The sequence below is a fragment of the Tachysurus fulvidraco genome, chromosome 14 (genome assembly GCF_022655615.1).
Source record: "Tachysurus fulvidraco isolate hzauxx_2018 chromosome 14, HZAU_PFXX_2.0, whole genome shotgun sequence".
Lineage (NCBI taxonomy): Eukaryota > Metazoa > Chordata > Actinopteri > Siluriformes > Bagridae > Tachysurus > Tachysurus fulvidraco.
The window spans coordinates 8,838,292-8,859,215 of NC_062531.1; the positions used below are offsets into that span (position 1 = coordinate 8,838,292).

The 20,924-nt window shown below is 38.6% G+C and overlaps 1 protein-coding gene and 1 long non-coding RNA gene across 3 annotated transcripts; one reads left to right on the forward strand and one right to left on the reverse strand.

The window, feature by feature from the left end:
• Positions 1 to 1,131: 1,131 nt before the first annotated feature.
• On the reverse strand, positions 1,132 to 17,689 carry LOC113655785. Of its 2 annotated transcripts, XM_047800100.1 has the most exons (4): positions 17,550 to 17,689; positions 17,249 to 17,404; positions 5,396 to 5,473; positions 1,132 to 3,121 (listed from the first exon to the last, which is right to left on the reverse strand). In XM_047800100.1, exon 4 carries the CDS (start codon positions 3,099 to 3,101, stop codon positions 1,443 to 1,445), a length of 1,659 nt encoding a protein of 552 aa, XP_047656056.1. In that variant the 5' UTR covers positions 3,102 to 3,121; positions 5,396 to 5,473; positions 17,249 to 17,404; positions 17,550 to 17,689; the 3' UTR covers positions 1,132 to 1,442. The 2 variants fall into 2 exon arrangements, with proteins under 2 accessions (XP_047656056.1, XP_027022337.2); XM_027166536.2 differs by lacking the exons at positions 17,249 to 17,404; positions 17,550 to 17,689 and adding an exon at positions 5,667 to 5,736.
• LOC125138541 lies at positions 7,446 to 17,601 on the forward strand. Its single transcript, XR_007137749.1, has 2 exons — positions 7,446 to 7,758; positions 17,476 to 17,601. It is a non-coding gene; the product is annotated as an uncharacterized LOC125138541 (long non-coding RNA).
• Positions 17,690 to 20,924: the final 3,235 nt, after the last annotated feature.

The window sequence follows — 20,924 nt, forward strand, 5'->3', positions numbered from 1 at the left end:
TGAGGTGCTGCGGGATCCAGGGTCCCAAAATCCATACCCATCCCCAGCCGTCCCACACATGCCATGCTTACCCTGTGTGTGTGTTTTTTTTTTTTTTTTTTGTGGAATAAATATGGCTGCTTTCATTGTTATACTTCTGAGAACTTTGTCCTTTTGGGTAAATAATTTATTTTTCTGTTATTTTTCTGTAATTGTTTATTGCTCTGTTGTGTTGGAGACTGGATACTGGAACTAATATTTTCTTTTAAAGAAATAGCGTTAATGGCACTTAAAATACTAAAATTCATTTGCATTTTATTTTACAAGACTTATTTTACTTAATTTACCTGTGTAACTGTTTTTAAAGTTCTGATATGTGTGACAATGAAGAGCAAGGCTGAAAGTGTTTTTACTGGAACAGAAGGAGGCAGTGTGGATATCTCCTGTCTTTATCCAGATGGATATCAATATTCACCCATGTACTTATGCTGTGAACCATGTGCTTATTCTGATGTCTTAATTAAATCTGAGAATACTGAAATTGTTTTTGAGGGAATATACACTACAGCAAACATGTTCTCTGCACTGAGTTTCTATGTCACCATCAGGGATCCAACATTAAAGGGTACTGGAATTTATTACTGTGGAGTGGATAAATGGGGAATTACTGAATTAACACTTACTGTTAAAGGTATATCTGACTAAATCTATGAAAACGTTCAAATAGTACCGGATATATTGTTGATTTTAATTACAAATGTGTTTGCCCATACTTTAAAATTTTGATTCAAGTGCCATATTTAAGAATTTAAGAATATTTGAGATCAGAATTAAGAAGCAAGAAGTAAGTGAATAAATAGTGATGTGTTTATGAGTGTTTATAAGTAATTGTATAATGTTCTCCTTGTGGCCTGAAGTTGAAAGTTTACTGAACGTTTCTGAATTCATGGCTTGGTCTGAACTATACTGCAGCTTCATATAACATTGTACATCATTTTGATTCTTGCAGTTCTTACTGTGTCTGCTTGTGCTTCATTGCCTGGGCTGAATCAAAAGCTAAAGAGCTACTGTACATGGTGCTATATTTACTGATTATAATTACTTAAGCTAAATTACTGAAAAATTAAAAGCAAATAAGATAATAAAAAGAAATTGATTGAACTGTAGATTTATTAAATCACAAAACATGCAAGTTATATTCAGAATACAGTATCATCTTTTTTTATTAGTCATTTGCATTTAGAGACACTGAAGCTGAGACAATGCTTTAGTAACATACTTGCAATGAAGCAGAAAAAAATTACATTGAACAAAAACAAAAGCAATCAGCATACTAAAAATATACATTATTACCCTAATGTACAGCATACAGTCATTTATGTCCTTGTCCTCTAGCATCCAAGACTATGCGTTTTTCTAGGTTCTAAATTTTAGTTTTGTTTAGTTATGGAATTTTAACGTTGCTAAAACCATGTTTTTATATTATTAAACAAGCCCTGAAGTTTCTGAGCAATTCCTTTCCTTGGCTTCAAAACCACCTCATGTTTAGCTAGTGGTTCTCCTCTCTCCACCTTCTGCACAATCAAAGCATGTTTTTTGATCTCCTCCAGCTCAGCAATGCGCTTTTTGTACCCTTCTTTAGCCGCCTGCTTCTCAGACTCAATCAGTAGTTCAATGTATTCTGGTGTGGACAAGGGGTCAGGGCGAAGAGCAATTTCCTTCAGACGTGTCAGGCATCTGGCAAGGTCATCATTGAACTTCAAGACTTGTTCTTGTACATCAATATATTCCTCTCCCAACTGCTGGATGATTTTCTCTATTGTCATACTTCTCCCTAAAGCCTCTTCATATTGCGTTTTCAGATTTGCATATGTCCTTTTCTCTTTTACAATTTCAATTTCGAATCTGAATGTCATGTTGTGATGCACATTCCACATGCATTGGCCAGGACACACTGTACAGTTGCCATTTTTCATTGCTGCACAATATTGTTTATCTTTATCATTTGAATAAGCACATGGATAATGGCAGGTGAAGTTACAGCCATGACAATTTGTTACAAATTTTCCCCTTTCAATGTCAATTTGCTTAGACTTTGGTATTTCAACCTCATATTCAAAATTTTCATTGTCCTTTATGACATTCTGGTTCTGTTCCAGTATTGCTGCTGTCATTTTGATTTCCTCAAGTTTTTCCAAACCAGTTTGGATGAGTGGCTGCACTCCAGCTACAACCGCCTCCAGGTTTTTGCGTTCAGACAAAACTTCTTTTGTGAGCTGAAGACTTTTGGTCTCCATTGTCTCCAAGTGATTGAAGAATCGTTTCATGCTTCCTTTGCCCATTTTCCAGAACATTTCATCAAAGTTGTCTTCTTCATCCAAGTCTCTATTCTGAGCAAAAAGTGCAGAATTGTTGAATTTGAAATGAAGGGGTGTTCCATCTTCCTTTTTTCCACAAGGGATATCAGCAGCATTAATGGCCTCTAGTACAGGAGGTTTCTGCCCATCAGCAAATGTGATCATAATTGTGATATTGTTTGCAATGTCTTTTCCAAAGATTGCTAGAATAGCTTCAAAAATGTACTTCTGTGTATGGGTTAGTCGAGCTAAAGCTGACTGTACCACAAAACAAACAGCATCAAGATTAACAACGCCATCTTTTTCAGAGAAAAACTTTCTGATTTTCTCAGTGATCTCCTTGTCTTGTGTGATTCCCCTCGTGTCTCCAAACCCTGGTGTGTCTATGATTGTAAGTGAATAGGGAACCTGGAAGCTATTTTGATAGTGAATTTGATATGCTGTAATGTCTGAAGTCTGGCTCTCGGCTTGTGTTTTATTGGTTTGCTCATCGATCAGTTTAAATCTACATGTATCACTCCAATCCGCTCCTAATATATAGTTGATCATGCCATTAATGAGAGTGCTCTTTCCAGAGCCAGTGGCACCCATGAGCATTATTGTTTTGTTTGGTCTAGTAGAATGACAAGAACGTCCAAATTCTTTTTTGCGAAGAGCACCTCTTCCCATGTCCTTCAGATTTAGAAGGTACACTGATGGATTTCCATCACTTAGTTTAGTGTAGTTGTTATCATCTTTAATTTTGGTTTCCATATTGTTGCTCATTGATTCACTCTGGTGGTTATCTGAGAAACATGAGAAAAAAGAAATATGTCAGAACTCAAAAAGATTGTAAACTGATTGTGAAGGCATGAAGCAGAAGTTATTGACAATCCTCTCTCGTACAGTCGTCATTCACAATGTTCAAGAATTTCAGACAATTATTTTTACACCAGATCTGGAAGTGAAATCTTATATTTCTTACGCTGTCCATTATCAATATTGCTGATGCATCAAGCAATCACAAAAAGGAGAAAAACACCAGGTTTTTGTTTCTGTGAAACACATCAGGTAAGGAAAATGTCACCTTGTGTATTTTTGTTTTGTTAAAGAAAGAAAGTGTTCGGAATGGCATATGAAATGATTTTCTTTGGTTTCTGGTGTGAAATTATTATTCCGATAATTACCAAGATAATCATTTGTCATAGCATTTTAACCCGTTTAAATAGACAATTTGTAGGGTTTTTTTTTTGAGTATTTGTATATGTATAGTATTTTGTGGCAGTTGTTTAAGGTTTTTTTACTATCAGAAAAGCTTTAGTTATAATCTCCATTTTTTCTCTGTACCAAATATTGTGGAGACGTGTGAATGGTTTGACCAGCAGGGGGCGCACACCTCTCGTATTTCCACATCACTCAGCTCACCCGGAGCTACACAGTGTCAGGATACTTTACACGCAGTAGTTCAATCTTATATATATGATCTTATGGACTTGCAGCAAAAAATAATAATTGAATTTGTTTAAAGTGATATCAGATATGCCAATTGTTAGATTATCAAATGCTAGAGCACATTAAGAATGGTTTTTAAAGGAAGTTTTTAAATTCATACCAATTGCCTTCCCAACTTTTTATTTTAATTCGAATTGCCCTTAAATGTTGCATAAAGGCATTTAATGGTAAGAAACTAAACATATACAATCCTCCATCCATCCATTTTCTACCGCTTATCCGGGGCTGGGTCGCGGGGGCAGCAGTCTAAGCAGGGACACCCAGACTTCCCTCTCCCCAGACACTTCCCCCAGCTCTTCTGGGGGAATACCAAGGCGTTCCCAGGCCAGCCGAGAGACATAGTCCCTCCAGCGTGTCCAAGGTCTTCCCCGGGGCCTCCTCCCGGTTGGACATGCCCGGAACACCTCCCCAGGGAGGCGTCCAGGAGGCATCCGAAACAGATGCCCGAGCCACCTCAGCTGACCCCTCTCCATGTGGAGGAGCAGCGGCTCTACTCTGAGCTCCTCCCGAGTGACTGAACTCCTCACCCTATCTCTAAGGGAGCACCTAGCCACCCTGCAGAGGAAACTCATTTTGGCCACCTTTATTCGGGATCTTGTCCTTTCGGTCATGACCCAAAGCTCATGACCATAGGTGAGGGTAGGAACATAGATCGACAGGTAAATAGAGAGCTTTGCCTTACCGCTCAGCTCTTTCTTCACTACAACAGATCGGTATATTGAACGCATCACTGCAGAAGATACACCGATCCACCTGTCGATCTCCCGCTCCATCCTTCCTTCACTCGTGGACAGGATCCCAAGAAACTTAAACTCCTCCACTTGAGGCAGGAGCTCTCCACCAACCTGAAGGGGGCAAGCCACCCTTTTCCGGCTGAGAACCATGGAGGTGTGAGACAAATGTGCTAACCACTAAGCCACCGTGCCCCCTTATCCCAATGTTTATTCATCATGTATTTGAATTGTAATGTTCTTTATTTATTTTTTTTAAACAAAATACCGAACAAGGAGACTCCTTCCATTAATATTAAATAAAATCTCCTTACAACAACATTTTCAATTATGTTTTTCTGTTAGGTGGATCACGTACCATACAAAGTCTCCAACAAAAGAAAGCCACATTTAAAAAAATATTATGAGTTAAATGAACGTGTTCATTGCAACAGGTGATTGACATGTTCCACGCCTACTCTGTTTAATATGTAGCGACCACCTCCAACCAGGCCAAAGTTGGAATAAAGTGCAGAACATATAAATGTAATCATTTACATTCACATTAATTAATACAATGTCATTCAGTTCATTATTTACAAAGCAAATGGTTAAAACTCTTTAAATGTATTTTCCAACCAGTCACAATTTATCAATTCATATTTACACAGCACTGAACCTGGATACATCTTCCATAAATTTTGAATAAAGATATATTTAAGGACAGATTAAGTACAGTTATACAGTTCAGTTTTCTTTGTTAGAGAGCATCATTAGCCTTAGATTATGTGAGATAATTGCCATTTAAATCCCTGTAAATTAGCTGTTTCTATATGTGTTAATATAAGTGTGATTTACCTTGCAGTGCACCGCTGTCAGAACTTCTGTTCAGTAAATCACACCTCGTGTCCAAGTAGAATTGAGAATTCAGCAGAACTGTGGCAAAAATATCATTATAAGATTATTGGTTTAATTTCTTGACATTTCTCTATATTTGATATAGAGGCTCTGCCCTGGAAAATTAATGTTATAATATATCTTATTGAAAATAAATGTCCAGGAAAATCAAAGTTCTAGATGCTTTTAGTTATATAATAACATGAATAAAACAAAATTAAAGAGTACTTACTTGGTAGGTTACCAACAATTCAAGGTATTCGTCTCGGCCAGTACATGCTGTTTATATAGACCATTTAGAACCCTCCCTTTTTGGAAAGTACCAGTAATTATGCACTATGCTAAACTGTTTCAGTTACATATGAGGTACAAAAGAAAGTTTCTGAACCACAATTCAAAAGAAATGAATGCATAAGCTTTTGATAAAATGTTTTGAAATGTACACATTCAAAATATCATAAAAAGTACAAATATAAAATAAGCTGTGACTAAGCAGTGACCTAATATATTTTTGACATTTAGACCCTCATCACAGAGACAAGCTTATGAGTGTTTTTAACTGTACAATAAATGTTAATTATTATTTATAAATAAACAACCTATAATAAATACAATACAATACTTTTTTCAAGGTGTATGATGATATTCCTAAACTAAGCTATGATTTGTAGGCCAGTGTATATTAAAATTTTAAACTTTCACTTTGAAATCCTTCCTTGTATTCACAGATTTCCAAGAAATTGAAAGTGAAAGTGAACAGAAGCACTTTATGATTGTCTGTGTGGTGTTTGAGTTTTAGTTGCATTGTTTCGGACTTCAATTTATCTACCACATTTTATTTTCTTTAAATTAGCAAACTTTGTCAGTTTCTTTTTTAAAATATACACATTCATACTATGTATTTTAGCATTTTTAATAATTTTTACTCATTACAGATAAATGAAAACCTTCATACTCACTCTCTCCTTTTTTAACTGTCTCAAACTAACCTTGGTTTAATAAGGCAGGTTAGGGGTGAATCATTATTTTCACTCAACTGTAACTCAGGTTATGAACAGAGTTTGTTCGATTGTTCAAACTGAGTTTGTAATTCTTTTCATATATATATATAGTGGTGTTTGTGACAATTTAAAGGTCACGAACTCCACCCATCTTTGGGGAGATGACCAATACTTCGGTCAGGATTTTGGAGGGAAAAACTCCCTTTGTTTCAGGTGTCTGTGGGCATGGTTTAGCTATCAAACTTTTAGATGACTTTAAAGTTTGATCTAGTGTGTATTAAGACGGTATGGCGCATTTCGTGCTCAAATAAAATACACCGTTGTTTAAAAAAACGAGTAACTGATAATTTTGTGGTCATTTGGATACTAAACATGAAGGGTAATGACGGTATAAAGGCCGCGGTACATTATATACACAGATCAGTAATCGAAGGGTAACTGATGTTAATACGATATTGTGTTCTTATAAAGGCAAAGAAACAAAAAATTAAACATAAAACAAGATGCACTTTCATTAGGGAAGTAAAAAGAAAACGATAGCTTCGTATACATTCTGACATCAGACCTTAAAGGGGCATACAGCATTAGAACAGGTAAACATTAACATGCCATGATCAGTAATTAGAGTGTAACGGATGTTAAATACAATGTTGTTTTCTGAAGCATGAATAAAATACACCCTTGTCAGGAAATTAAGGAGCAAATAATTTTAAGTCAGGCAAGCCTTAAAAGAAGAACAGATTACAAAAAAGGGTTATAAGAATGAAAACCTTAGAGTACCTTATCTTCGGGTTTTATTAGTAAAAGGAATGTCTCATTGTGTTGTGTGTGTGTGTGTGTGTGTGTGTGTGTGTGTGTGTGTGTCTGTGTGGTTTATGAGTTCAATCGGAGAAGCCGCATGGGGTTATCTGGTCTTTGTGTAGGCTCCAGACATTCTGGAGCCAGGTGTGGGTGTAGCCCTCAATAAAATCGTAAAACTGAGTGGTCATCGGTTAATTGAGGAGTAGATGTTGAAATTTAGGGTGCCTAGGACATGAAATCTAAAATGACCGGTACCAGACGCTACACCATCAACGACATGTCCTGCATTTTAATGTAATTTTTATTTTTTTAAAATATCCACTTCCTTTCTTAGCCTAGCTTCCACCGGGTATAATTGTAACACGGGGAGAGTTGTAACACTACCAATTCCACGAATCAGGGATAAGATAGGAGTCATGTGACAGTTTCAGTCTCGCAGGCTTCCTTTACGATCCCACATGGAGGTTTTCCGGTCTGTGTTGCCATCTCTCCTGAAGCTACAGCAGAAAATCTAATTCTGAGGTAAGAAAGTAAAAAAAAATAATGATAATATTTTGTTTAGTACTTCTACTGTTGTAGTTAATGTTGTATGAGTTACAGTATTTCAGGTCATACTGTAGTTTCTCTAGTAAAGAATCGTGTATCAACCTCCTGCCAATTTCAAAGCACCATGCTAATACAGCTAGCTAAACAATGGGTGACAGTCGTGGGGTAGGTTGTAACACGTGTTTTAAAAGAGTTACAACCATCCCCATATATACAACTAAGAACATTTTTGTGATTTTAATCATTTTACAGAATGCCTAGAACTTGGGTGAGAAAAACAGATCATGGAGTTGATGCCAGTCTTTTAAAAAGAGCAGCAGAGGAAGTTAGGAAAGGAAAGTCTGTTAGGGCAGTGGCAAAATCCCATGGAATCTGCCATGTAACCTTGAACAGATATTGGCAGAAATATAAAGAACTGAAAGACCAGGGATTCACCAGGGAGCAGGAGGAGACTTTGTCACAGTATATAAGCCAGGCAGCCCATATATACTATGGGCTAACTCCACGTGAGGTGAGCATGATGGATAAGCGTCTTGAGAAAAGTGTAGAAAAGGCAAGATTCAAGACCTCTTAATGTGTATTAGACCTTTCATGCAAACTCAATTTAATGTTTGTGAATGATGAATAAAATATTTAAAATCAGTTAAATAAATACCAACACATACATTTAGACAATTTCTAAAAAATGTGTGTCCCTACTCAGACATCATGTCATGATTTCTTTTAGGTCAGAAAGTTTGCCTATCACACACACATAGACACACACACGCCCATATGAATGTGCATGCACAGACATTGCACACACAAACGTACACGTGTACATGCACAAAAACACACAATATGCTCATACACTCCCCATATTCACACATATTTTATTGTTGCAGCCATTCATTTAAAATAAAACTGTTGTTGTGGCATATCACTTGGAGTACCCTCAGTTTTTGTGCATTTTGTCTACCTGTTACAACCTACCCCAGTAGTGGGATAGGTTGTCACAAAGGACCACCTTGTATTTGTCATCATCTCACAAAGTCTGTGACATAGTTGAATAAATTGTTGCCATTTGTAGTAGACAAATGTGGGTACTTTGCCTAAAAGTTTCAGATGTGTAGCCTAAAAAAAGGTAGTTTTAGGTGCTGAAAAAAAAGTGTTACAACCATACCCGGTCTCCCCTACCTCTGTAGTTGCTACAACGCTGCACATCACCCTTGTTCTTAAACATCAGCAATATTACACTTCTCCTCCATTCCCCAGGCATCTTCTCACTCTCTAAAATCTAGATAGAAACTCCACTGCTGTCTCTCCTACACACTTCCACACCTTCACAGGTATGTCATCTGGAGCAACAGCCTTTCCACTCTTGATTCGTCTCAGAGCCTTCCTCATCTCATCCTTTCTAATATTTGCTATTTCCTGCTCTATGATATTCATCTCTTCCTCCCATCTTTCCCTCTCATTTTCCTCATTCACCAGCTCCGCAAAATATTCCTTCCATCTTCTCTGAACACTCTCCTGTTAGCATCTTTCCTTCTCTATCTTTAATCACCCTTATCTGTTGTACATCCTACCAATACCTCTTTGTCTTCTTTTTTTTTTGCCTTCCCTTGAGTCTGGCATACAACTGATTGTATGATTTCTGTTTTTCCTTTTCCATGTCCCTCTTCACTCATTTCCTTGTAATCCTGTCTACTTTCTTCAGTCCTTTCTACATCCCACTTGTTGTTAGCCTCATCCTCTGAATGCTGTCCTGTGCTTCCTCGTTCCACCACCATCTTCTTTTCTCCTTCCAGATGACACACCTAGCACCCTCCTACCAGTCTTCCTGATCACTTCTGCTGTAGTTTCCCAGTCATCTGGAAGTTCTTCCTGACCACCCAAAGCCTGTCAAAGCTTCTGTCTGAATTCCTCACAACATTCTTCCTTTTTCAACTTCCACCACTTGGTCTCCTTTTCCATTTGTCCTCTTCTTCCTGAGCACCAGAGACATGGTCTACACTCTCTCCTAGCACCACTCTGCAGTCACTGACCTCTCTCAGATTGCCTTATCTACATAGAATGTAGTCTACCTGCATACTCCTACCTCCACTCCACTAGAGTTACATATAAAACTCTATGGTCCTTTCTCTTAATGAAAAAAGTGTTAACTACAGCCATTTCCATCTGCTTAGCAAAGTCCACCATCTGTCCTAGTTTCCGTTCCTCAACACCAAACCTGCCCATCACCTCCTCATCACCTCTGTTCTCCTCACCAACATGCTCGTTGAAGTCTGCTCCAATCACTACTCTCTCCCATCTGGTATCATACGCTCCATCATCTCATCTAACTCACTCCAGAAGCTCTTGTTCTCTTCTTCTACTCACAGCCTACTTGTGGAGCATGACCACTGATGACATTCAACATAACCCCTTCAATTTCTAACTTTAATCTGATTACCCTGTTTGACACTCTTTTCACCTCTAAAACATTTCTCAAAAACTCATCCTTCAGGAACACTCTTACCTCATTTCTCTTCCTATCACACCATAATTTTACAGCTTGTATCTCCATCCAATATTACATACTTTGCTCCCCTTCCACTTGGTCTCCTGCAAACACAGTATATCCACCTTCCTTATCTCCATCATGTCCACCAGCTCGCTACCTTTCCCTGTCATTGTACCAACATTAAGTGTCCCTTTTCTCACACCTATACTCCTGCCTTTCCACTTCTCTCTCTGTCTATGAGCATTTCTCCCTCCTCTCCTTCTTTGTCCAACAGTGTCCAATTTTCGCTGGCACCCTGTAGGTCACCAATGCCTGTGCAGGTCGCTGTTAACCTGGGCCTCGACCAAATTCACACTGAAGATGTGTAAATATAGCATGTTTTATGCCAGATGCCCTTCCTGATGCAACACTCTCTGTCTGACTGGCACAGAACTCACTGGCTTGCAACCCCTGTGGCAAGATTATTATACAGCCCAAAATGTACATAGCAGTTAATTAGCGCACTCTGCTGAGTTTAGAAAGAAGGCCATTGATGTGCAGAAAACAGTGCATATGCTTCTGAGAACTCTTATTTTTTAAGTAAATCGTTTATATCACTGTGTTGTATTGGAGACTGGATAAAGAACTTTAGTAACTGTAACTAATATTGTCTTTTCATAAAATAGTGTTAATGGCACTTAAAATACTAAAATGTCATTCACTTGCATTTTATTTTATGGGGCTTACTTTACTTAATGTACCTATGTTACAGTTTTTTAAGTTCTGATATGTGTGACAATGAAGAGCAAGGCTGAAAGTATTTTTTACATGAACTGAAGGAGGTCGTGTGGATATCTCCGGTCATTATTCAGATGGATATCAATATTCACCTATGTACTCATGCTGTGAACCATGTGCTTTTTCTCATATGTTAACTAAATCTGAGAGTGATGAAATTGTGTCTGAGGGAAGATACTCTGCAGCAAACATGTTCTCTGCACTGAATTTCTTTGTCACAATCAAAGATCTCATGTTAAAGAATACTGGAGATCATTACTGTGGAGTGGATAAATTGGGATATGACATATTGACTGAATTAACACTTACTGTTAAATGGTATATCTGACTAAATCTATGAATACTTTCAAATAATATACTGAATATATTGTTGATTTTAGTTACAAGTGTTTTTGCCTGTACTTTGAGTCGAGCACCATTAAAGGTATATCTGACTAAATCTATAAATACTTTCAAATAATACACTGAATATATTGTTGATTTTAGTATATTTTTTGTAGTTCATTGTGATTCCTTGCAGTTCTTTCTGTGTCTACTTGTGCTCCATTGCCTGGGCTGAATTAATACCAAGAGCTACATTGTACCGCCACAGTGATATCTACTGCTAAACAAACCTCTAATGATAAATATCTCCATAGTATCTCCATTTTTTGATTACTGGTTAACAGCATTGTGCAAGTATTGTGAGCTTTAGGTAGTCAGCATTATATTCTGTGGCGTGCCATGAGGTTTTAGTCAGGGCCTTCAGAAAGCATGTAAACCACATACTGTACATACTCATCTGTTACAGCTAACGCAGCCATATGCAAATAATGCACATATTCGGATGCACATACAGTCACTCAGCAACATGAAAGCTGATCAACAATTAACCTAAAACAGTATGCTAGGTAAGGGTGGGTTGAATTCATTCCCTGCATGTATCAATACATGTAATCCCCCTATACACACTGTGTGCATTGTGTCACATTCATATCCACATGCCACAGTAGGCTGCTATCAATGCAACATGATCCACTCAATAACAATGTGCATAAGCCATTAATAATGCTTATTATCAGATGTGAACCACAGTCCGCATGGTACAATACTCGTCAGATAGTAAAGCACTCACTCTTCACTTGTAAATAAAATCCATGCGTCTGTCTATTTTGACAAAGCGTTCAATAACGTCATCGTGCAGTTGTCCTTTTTGCCTCAGCTGATTGAGCAATTCTTTCTCAATGGAGAGAGAGTCCAAAGACAGCCTTGATTGTCCAGTTGTGCTCCTTGTGTAGGTTTTAATCCGTTTGAGAGGTGAAAACAAGTGTTCCACAGGGGCTGTAGACAGTGGTATTGTTAGTATCAGGCATGTGAGTGTGTAAAGTTCTGTCATACTGTCTGCAAGGCCTGTCGTCCTCAGAAAATTCAGGAGATCGCTTATACTTTTAACCGCAAAAGTTTGACATGCTATACATGACTTTGAGCTCAGCTTTGAGCCTGCAAAGTTCATACTATGCACCAAAAGTTTTTAAATGCACGACTAACATTATATGGCGCTCGGAGCTTTGGTGTTTAAGAGCTGCCTTCGTGAAGCTGTTCAGACTGTCAAAGCCAGAATCATCCCATGTCCCTTTACTCCTATTAAAAAGTAAACACGACCAACAAAATGTTAAAACTTGTTGTGCTGGGTGCTAGCTGTTAGCCACTCATAGCGCTAATAATTGCAATCTTTAAAATGGCGTACAAAACCTTTACCGCCCTTTGTTAATGAATCCAGTTTGGGTTTCTTACTTTCTTAACTATTTCTCTTTTGTCTGCAAAAGTGCACTTTGAAGTAGATTGGCAACAAGATCGGATGTATCTGCAATAGCGGATGTCATTTTCTTTGAAATTAACGAAACTGAGTTTCACGTTCATACGTTGGAAATTTACGACAGACGTTAGGGGTAGTGCTGGGCACGTCGCTAGACCCACAGGATGTGCTGTCAATAAACGTCAATATTTTTCTGTCACTAATGCTTGTATCAGTTGTCCTTGTATTGTCCTTCAACAAAAGCCTATCAATATCTGTAGAGCTGGTCCCAGCTGTGTAAGCTGATTTTTAAGTGACTTTTTGAGGGTACTCCAGTTCAACCTTGACAAAATTAACAAATTTTGCAGTTTTGCAGACATTGCCACAATAAAAATAAATAAATAGCATACTAAAGAAAAACCTTTAACACTTTTTTAAAAATTATTTTTATAGGGCCAGCAGAGAAGGCCCTGGGGTAGAACTACCCATAATTCAAGTCACTCTTTTCAGCCAGTAGTGCCTGTTTATATAGGCCCTTTAGAAGCCTCACGTTTTGGTAAGAAGCAGTGTTCATGCACCACGTTAGACTGTTTGACTTTTGTTAGAGGCACAAAATGTTTAGAATGTTTTTATTTTTAAGATAATGTTTCAAAAGAAATGAATGAATAATCTCTTGATAATATATTTGTTGACAGCAAACACAAGTCACTAAGTAATATTGTTAAAATCTAATTATTATTACCTGCGAAAAAAAATTTAAGCAGTTATTTTTTTCAGCAACGCTAGTGTGTGGTGTAGCAAAATTCAGTATAATTGTAACCTGCCATGGCAAATTCTGTGGTGAATTACTAAATGTACATGTCAATCAGAACCCTTCTTACCCTGAATGCAAGGATTTCTAAGAAATAGAAAGTAAAAGTCTCTTTTTGAGGTATGCTTTCTGGAGTAAAATTCTGTCCAAAATCATCATTAATGTTGGACTTTAGTTTTATTTAATCATGTTAGTACAACTCAGCTCTGCCAGTAAGTCCAACCAGGTATACTTTCATGTTTAAATAAAGCCAGCTGTCAAAATCAATGTATAAAATATCATACATATAAAATCATAAAATGTTCAACATACAGGTTAAAATGTGGGAATATGGACAGAACAGTACACAGAGGGCCCCACCAACATGTGTTCCACTGAGGAAACAGAGGCAGAGGGCTCGGTTGTAGACTCGTCTATGACCCCAAGCTGAGGTCACTGTAGTTGAGAAGCTCCTAGGTGGCAATGCACCGGGGGTGGATGAGATCTGCCCTGAGTACCTTAAGTCTCTGGATGTTGTGGGGCTGTCTTGGTTGACACGCCTCTGCAACATCGCATGGCGGCTGGGGACAGTGCCTCTGGACTGGCAGACTAGGGTGGTGGTCCGTCTGTTTAAGAAAGGGGACCGGAGGGTGTGTTCCAACTACAGGGGGATCACACTCCTCAGCCTCCCCGGAAAAGTCTATGCCAGGGTACTGGAGAGGAGAATAGTCGAACCTCGGAACAATGCGGGTTTCGTCCTGGTCGTGGAACACTGGACCATCTCTATACCCTCACTAGGTTGCTGGAGGGTTCATGGGAGTTTGCCCAACCAGTCCACATGTGCTTTGTGGATCTGGAGAAGGCATTTGACTGTGTCCCTCGTGGTGACCTGTGGGGGGTGCTCTGGGAGTATGGGGTCCGAGGCCCTCTGCTAAGGGCTGTCCGGTCCCTATATGACTGGAGCAGGAGTTTGGTTTGCATTGCCGGCAGTAAGTCAGACTTGTTCCCGGTGCATGTTGGGCTCCGGCAGGGCTGCCCTTTGTCACCGGTCCTGTTCATTATTTATATCTTTACTGCATTTGGATCCTCACTCGCATTTGTCCCGCCGTGACAGCGGGCCAAACATTACAGCTGGCTAGCCGCATGCTCCGCTAATACTACAAATCCCAAAATGCCTTGACACTGTATTGACACGTAGTCACGAACAGCAGGCGCCCCTCATTCTCTGTTGACAGTCGTTATCAACCATGCTACAGTCACCTTGGGCAAGTTAATTCACCATCCACAAAAATGGCCAAACGAAAGATGGACAATAGAAGCTTGCAAGACAGGTGGGAGGCAGATTATCTGTTCACGTCCATAAAGGATAGACCTGTTTGTCTCGTGTGCTAACGGAGCTAACATGTCTGTATCGAAAGAATAGAACATAAGGAAAGACTATGAAACGAAACATTATGAGAAGTATAAGCAGAAGCTCCAGAAGGCGGAGGAGATGAAAGTCTGGTTTCTGTAAAGTCTGCTGTAAAGGCTGTAAAGATTTATTGTGGCAGCAGAGATTGCAAAATCTGCCCAGCCCTTTAATGAGGGAGAGTTTGTCAAAAAGTGTATGGTCAAAGTTTGCGAAATGAACACTACTGATGTGTCTTTCATTTCAAATTTAATTTCTTATGTGTTTGTAATATCAAGCTCTGGTTGTTCTAAATCCTGTATTTAAGCAAAACGAAAGTTTGTTTCCATATGAAAAAGGTTGATCATTACATATCAGTTGCAGTTAATTTTTCAATAAATATTCAGTTTGGCCCGTGACTTTCTCAGTTTTATATTTTGCCCACTGTGAATTTGAGTTTGACACCCCTTTAGAGTGAGTAGTATAACCAGAACTACTCACTATTTGGTCATTTGGATGAAGAAAGAATTAAGTATAAATTACATTCCTTATACGTTTCCCTTAAAATGTTGCGACAACCAAACAATAACAGCGCAGCTTCAGTGAACTATATGGTTACGGTCGAAGTAAAGGCACTCTAGATCATATGTTAATGGGCAGCACAGCAGGGGGTTTTATTTTGAAAAATGACCACTTCCGTTTGTTTCTCGGTCCAGCAGATGTTTATGTGCTGATCAAAATCACAAGCTAACTCTAGCAATAATAAGTAAAATGGCAGATCGATTTCACACACATCCCTAGACAGGGTCCTTTCAGATACCTTTTGGTAATGGTTGATAAGTTCTCCAGATGGGTAGAAGCCTTCCCATGTAGTAAGGAAAATGCTAGAGTTGTGGTACAGAAGCTAACAACTGAAATAATTCCAAGATATGGCATCCCTGTAGGAATTGATTCTGACAAGGGAACTCCATTTACATCTAAAGTCACTCAGCTTCTGTGTAAAGAGTTAAAGATCAATTGACATTTCCACATTCCTTACCATCCACAGTCATCAGGTATGGTGGAGCGAGCCAATCGCACAATAAAAGACAAAATTCGTAAAGCAATGCACACGTCCGGTTCCAAAAATTGGGTTCATGCGTTACCCCTTGTGCTAGCAGATATGAGAATGACCACACAAGTGGCTTTGGATCACCTGTCTCCCTATGAGCTCGTGATGGGGAGACCATTTCCCCTACTTTGGCGAAGAGACAAACAGGCTGTGGGGATATGGGGTCAGAATTGTTTCGTTATTCTGAATAAATACACTATGATCCACAAATAAATATAAAGAGTTTCACAAATATTTTTACAAATTTCACAAAAAGAAATGAAATTCACAAATAAATAAAATGGGATTTGCAATATTTATAAATTTTATTTATTTGCGAATTGCTTCCTGTTCATTTGTGGATTGCGTTCTGTGCATTTGTGGATTTGAAACATTTCTAACGTCAAGACGTGCACAAGAATCCACAAATAGGTGGACTCCGCCCACCGTCTACTCCAGCCAATCACGTTCTGATTTACTCACTCTTCACACTACCCCTGGACCCATTGATGATGCTGAAATCGTTTCCAAAGAAAGCAGAATTGAGCTAACCCTTAGTGCTGGCTACAATCCATACAGGGTTACCAGATTGGGCTCGAATCTGCGACAAATGTTTTTTATTAATTTTTTTTTATTATCGCATTTTGCAGTACATATTACACTGTGATAGTGCGAGTAAATCAGAACGTGATTGGTTTGAGGTAGACCGTTCCACGATTGGTCAGCGCCACGAGACCGTTGTCCGATTGGCTGGAGTAGACGGTGGGCGGAGTCCACCTATTTGTGGATTCTTGTGCACGTCTTGACGTTAGAAATGTTTCAAATCCACAAATGCACAGAACGCGATTCACAAATGCGCAGGAAGCAATTCGCAAATAAATACAATTTATAAATATTTTTTTTATTTGCAAATCCCATTTTATTTATTTGTGAATTTCATTTCTTTTTGTGAAATTTGTAAACATATTTGTGAAACTCTTTATATTTATTTGTGGATCATAGTGTATTTATTCAGAATAACGAAACAATTCTGACCCCATATGGGGACGGGGGACCTAAGCATACATCTCAGTGAGTACTCTGCAGGGTTAATTCAGAAGCTCAAAGAGTATTGGGCATGAGTAAATTCAAAACGACCCCAAATTCCAGTTGGCAATACTCACCCTTTTAAGGTGGGAGATCGTGTCTTGGTCAGAAATTTGGAAAAATTAGGCACGTCTTTGGGTGAGATCCCGTATAGTGGACCTGCAGAAATAGTCGCTGTGACTCGCACTGCTGTGTTAACTGATCTTTTTCCACAGTGGATCCACGCCTCCCGTCTAAAACCAGGCACGGGTTGGAAAGAAGAATCATAAGTAAAAAGTCTGTCTAAACAGTGTTTGTGTTTCAGAAATCTGAGGCAACAGCTGACGACCTTTTCAGGGGTCCCCTCTTCCCAGCATCCAAATAAAAGGATCGGCTGACCTACAAAGCGTGGGCTGTCGGTGAGCTCCAGGTGACGACACACATCTCTGTGCAAAAGGCTGACATCATTGAGCGAAACGGCGTGGTGACCCGGCGGACTCTCCTGTGCCGCCTGTTCGGACATCTGCCAGGGTGCAAACGGTGCACGAGGAATCCGTTGGGGACAGAAAGACAACCTCTACTGGAATCAGGAAACACAGCCAGTGACCAGTATGGCTGTTCTACGTCTACTACTGCTCGTCGCGCTTGGGATAGGCTCCCCCACGTCCAAGCTCATCCGCACGATAATACCTTCTGGCAGTTCGCGAATTGGACGACAAGAAATAGTGTTTGCATTTGTAATTATACTTCATTATTATTCAGTGTAAAAGAGGGGATTGCTGAAATGAATTTTCTTTATGGTAATTAAGTTTTGTGCTTATTTCATTTTCTTTCTACATTTCACTTTCTCTGTCAAAAGGAATGTCCCCCCCCCCTCTGGTCATGCTGACCTGTGATAAGTGTGTTCTTGTTTTCTTGTTTTTGTACCCTGTGTTTCTGCAAACATAAGCAGGATGGTAAGGCTTGCTGATAACGTAATCTTAATCTTAAGGGAATAGAAAACAAGGAAATCTCTGTCATGTAAAAATGTTTTTCTGTGTTATATGTTATGTCATCTTTACCTCTTCTGATTTAATGTTCTTGATTTGAGTCTATCCTGTTCTTTTAGTGCTCTTGACAGGATGAAGAAGACAAGATAGGTTGACCTGCTTGTCAGATTACTCGCAGGACACTCAGTTTCTTTTTGCTCATGTACAGGCTTTCTGACCTTCAATGCTTGGATAAGAGTTGTGAGGAAGCAGCATTCTAGCATACCCCTATCTATGTTGATAAAACTTAGCCCCCGCCTTATCTCATACACCATAGCTTACTGTATTTTCATTGCGTATATATTCTTTTCTGTCGCTCAGTTCTTTGAGCAGCTGTTTGGAATAAACCAGATTTGATTTCACTGGTGTGGTTTGTTCTCTCAGTGCTCCGGAGCTCCTATTGTTTTGCAGAGGTAAAGAGACGCGGATGAGTGCGAGGAGGAATCTTTCTTACATTGAGTATAATTTTTGTTTGGGGTGTAAACTTTGAAGTGACTGCATTGTATTTATTATCGGTTTACATTTTCTTGTATCATGCGCCTGTCATCAACACGTGCTTTAAGAATAATAAAGTGTCAGAAAATAAGTGACGGCACCCGGAGGAGGATCAGGTACGGGTCATCAGAGGGAGGGCTCTCAGATCACCCACTGTCCAGACCTCCAGACACAAATGTATGATAAAACAGTCAGGGAGTTCATTGAAAAACAGAAAACACGAGCCAACAGACTTATTAATATTAATTATCGTCGAGTGCAAAAAGAAGGAAAAAACTCCAAAACAAAACAGGTACATATAGGGGAACTAATTAATTTACTAATTAATTACCCTAGCTTATTAATTATGGTTAAATGGGAAACAGGTAAAGGCAAATAGATCAGCCGTGGCAAGGCACCCGTGGGAAAAAAACAACATAAACAGGATCACGTGACAAGGGCAAAGAAGACATAAAAAAACAGTGCCGCCATGTCGCCCTCTGGTGGTCAGACGGGGAAATGTCCATGCTGTCTCTGTCAAATACTGTAGATAGCTTTTTTGCGGTTAATGTAATCGCAGTTGTTATCCATCGGGGAAGAATAAGGATGTCCATCCAGCCCGCCGAAAACCAGAGGCACAAGCAGCACCAAGCTTTTACTGTATGCAGTTTAGTCTGGCCCTTTTACATGTAGCAGCCTGATACAACGGCACAATCTCTCACTAATAGCTGTACATGCATCAAGATAGGACAGGTAAAGACTACAGCAAATCATAAGTGCTTTCCTGTCAATAAGAAGGTTTTATGTAGATTAATTTAACTGAAGTTCATAATGCATAGATGTTTTTTCAACCACTGTGTAATCTTTCAGTTACAGGTTCATATTAGTAATCAAAAACAGAATTAATATATTTTATAATTTAAAGGCTGCTCAAACAACATTTCAAACCACAACTGTTTCCTTCCTGTAGTGGCTACTTCATTGCTTCTTCCTGATGTTAATTGTCAAGTATATTATACAGCCCAAAATATACAGGTATATAGCAGACTGTGCTGAGTTTAGAAATAAGGCTGTTGATGTGCATAAAACAATGCAGACACTCCTGAGAACTCTCCTTTTTTCTAGGTAAATTATTTGTTTATGTCACTCTGTTGTGTTGGAGACTGGATACACTTTAATAACTCCACATATATATAATGTTGCTGTGTACCTGTACTATGCAATGACAATAAAGTTCTATCTATCTATCTATCTATCTATCTATCTATCTATCTATCTATCTATCTATCTATCTATCTATCTATCTATCTATCTATCTATCTATCTATCTATCTAACTAATGATAATACAGACTGAAAACACACTTAGATGAATTCAGTTCCTGTCATACCTCTTTGCGTCGTTACTTCCTCCTCCTGCTTATTGAAAGAAACCAGAAGAGACTTTCTCTGCTTACTAACTTTAAAAAAGTTAATTAACACATTGCACTGAATTTAGAAAGAAGGCTGGTGATGTACATGGAAACTTTTCTGAGGACTCTGTACTTTTTCCAAGGTAAATTATTCATCCACTTTGATTGGGACCATCATGCTGTTGCGTTGATTAAATGCAAATTTATTTTACTATTTAACTAGGACTTTTACATGTATTAGTTATTAGTATTGATGTAATGTTTAAAATGACATAAATCTAAACAGACAGTATACATTTAATAATGAATGATACATTTTTTTCAGTAAATATAGAGAAATAATACTTTTTACGTTTGTTTGTTTATATATTTATTTAGTTTTGATATGTGTGACAATGAAGAGCAAGGCTGAAAGTGTTTTTACTGGAACAGAAGGAGGCAGTGTGGATATCTCCTGTAATTATGCAGAAGGATATCAATATACTCCCATATACTTCTGTCATCATCCATGCACTTATTCTGATGTCTTAATTAAATCTGAGAAGGCTGATGTGGTCGTCTCTAAGGGAAGATACACTTCAATAAACACTGTGTCTGTACGGAGTTTCTCTGTCACCATCAGACACCTCATATTAAAGGACTCTGGAGTTTATTACTGTGGCGTGGGTACATAGGGATATGACAAATTGACTGAAGTAAAGCTTAATGTCAGTAAAGGTAAACATTACTGTAATTTCCTACTCTTTAACACCACAGTGAATAAATATGCATGTATTGTAGATCCTAGTCACATCTGCTTTATTTCCTGTACTTAAGTACTATAGCTCTAGAGATTGAGTAGCAATAGGCTGTTCATATTAA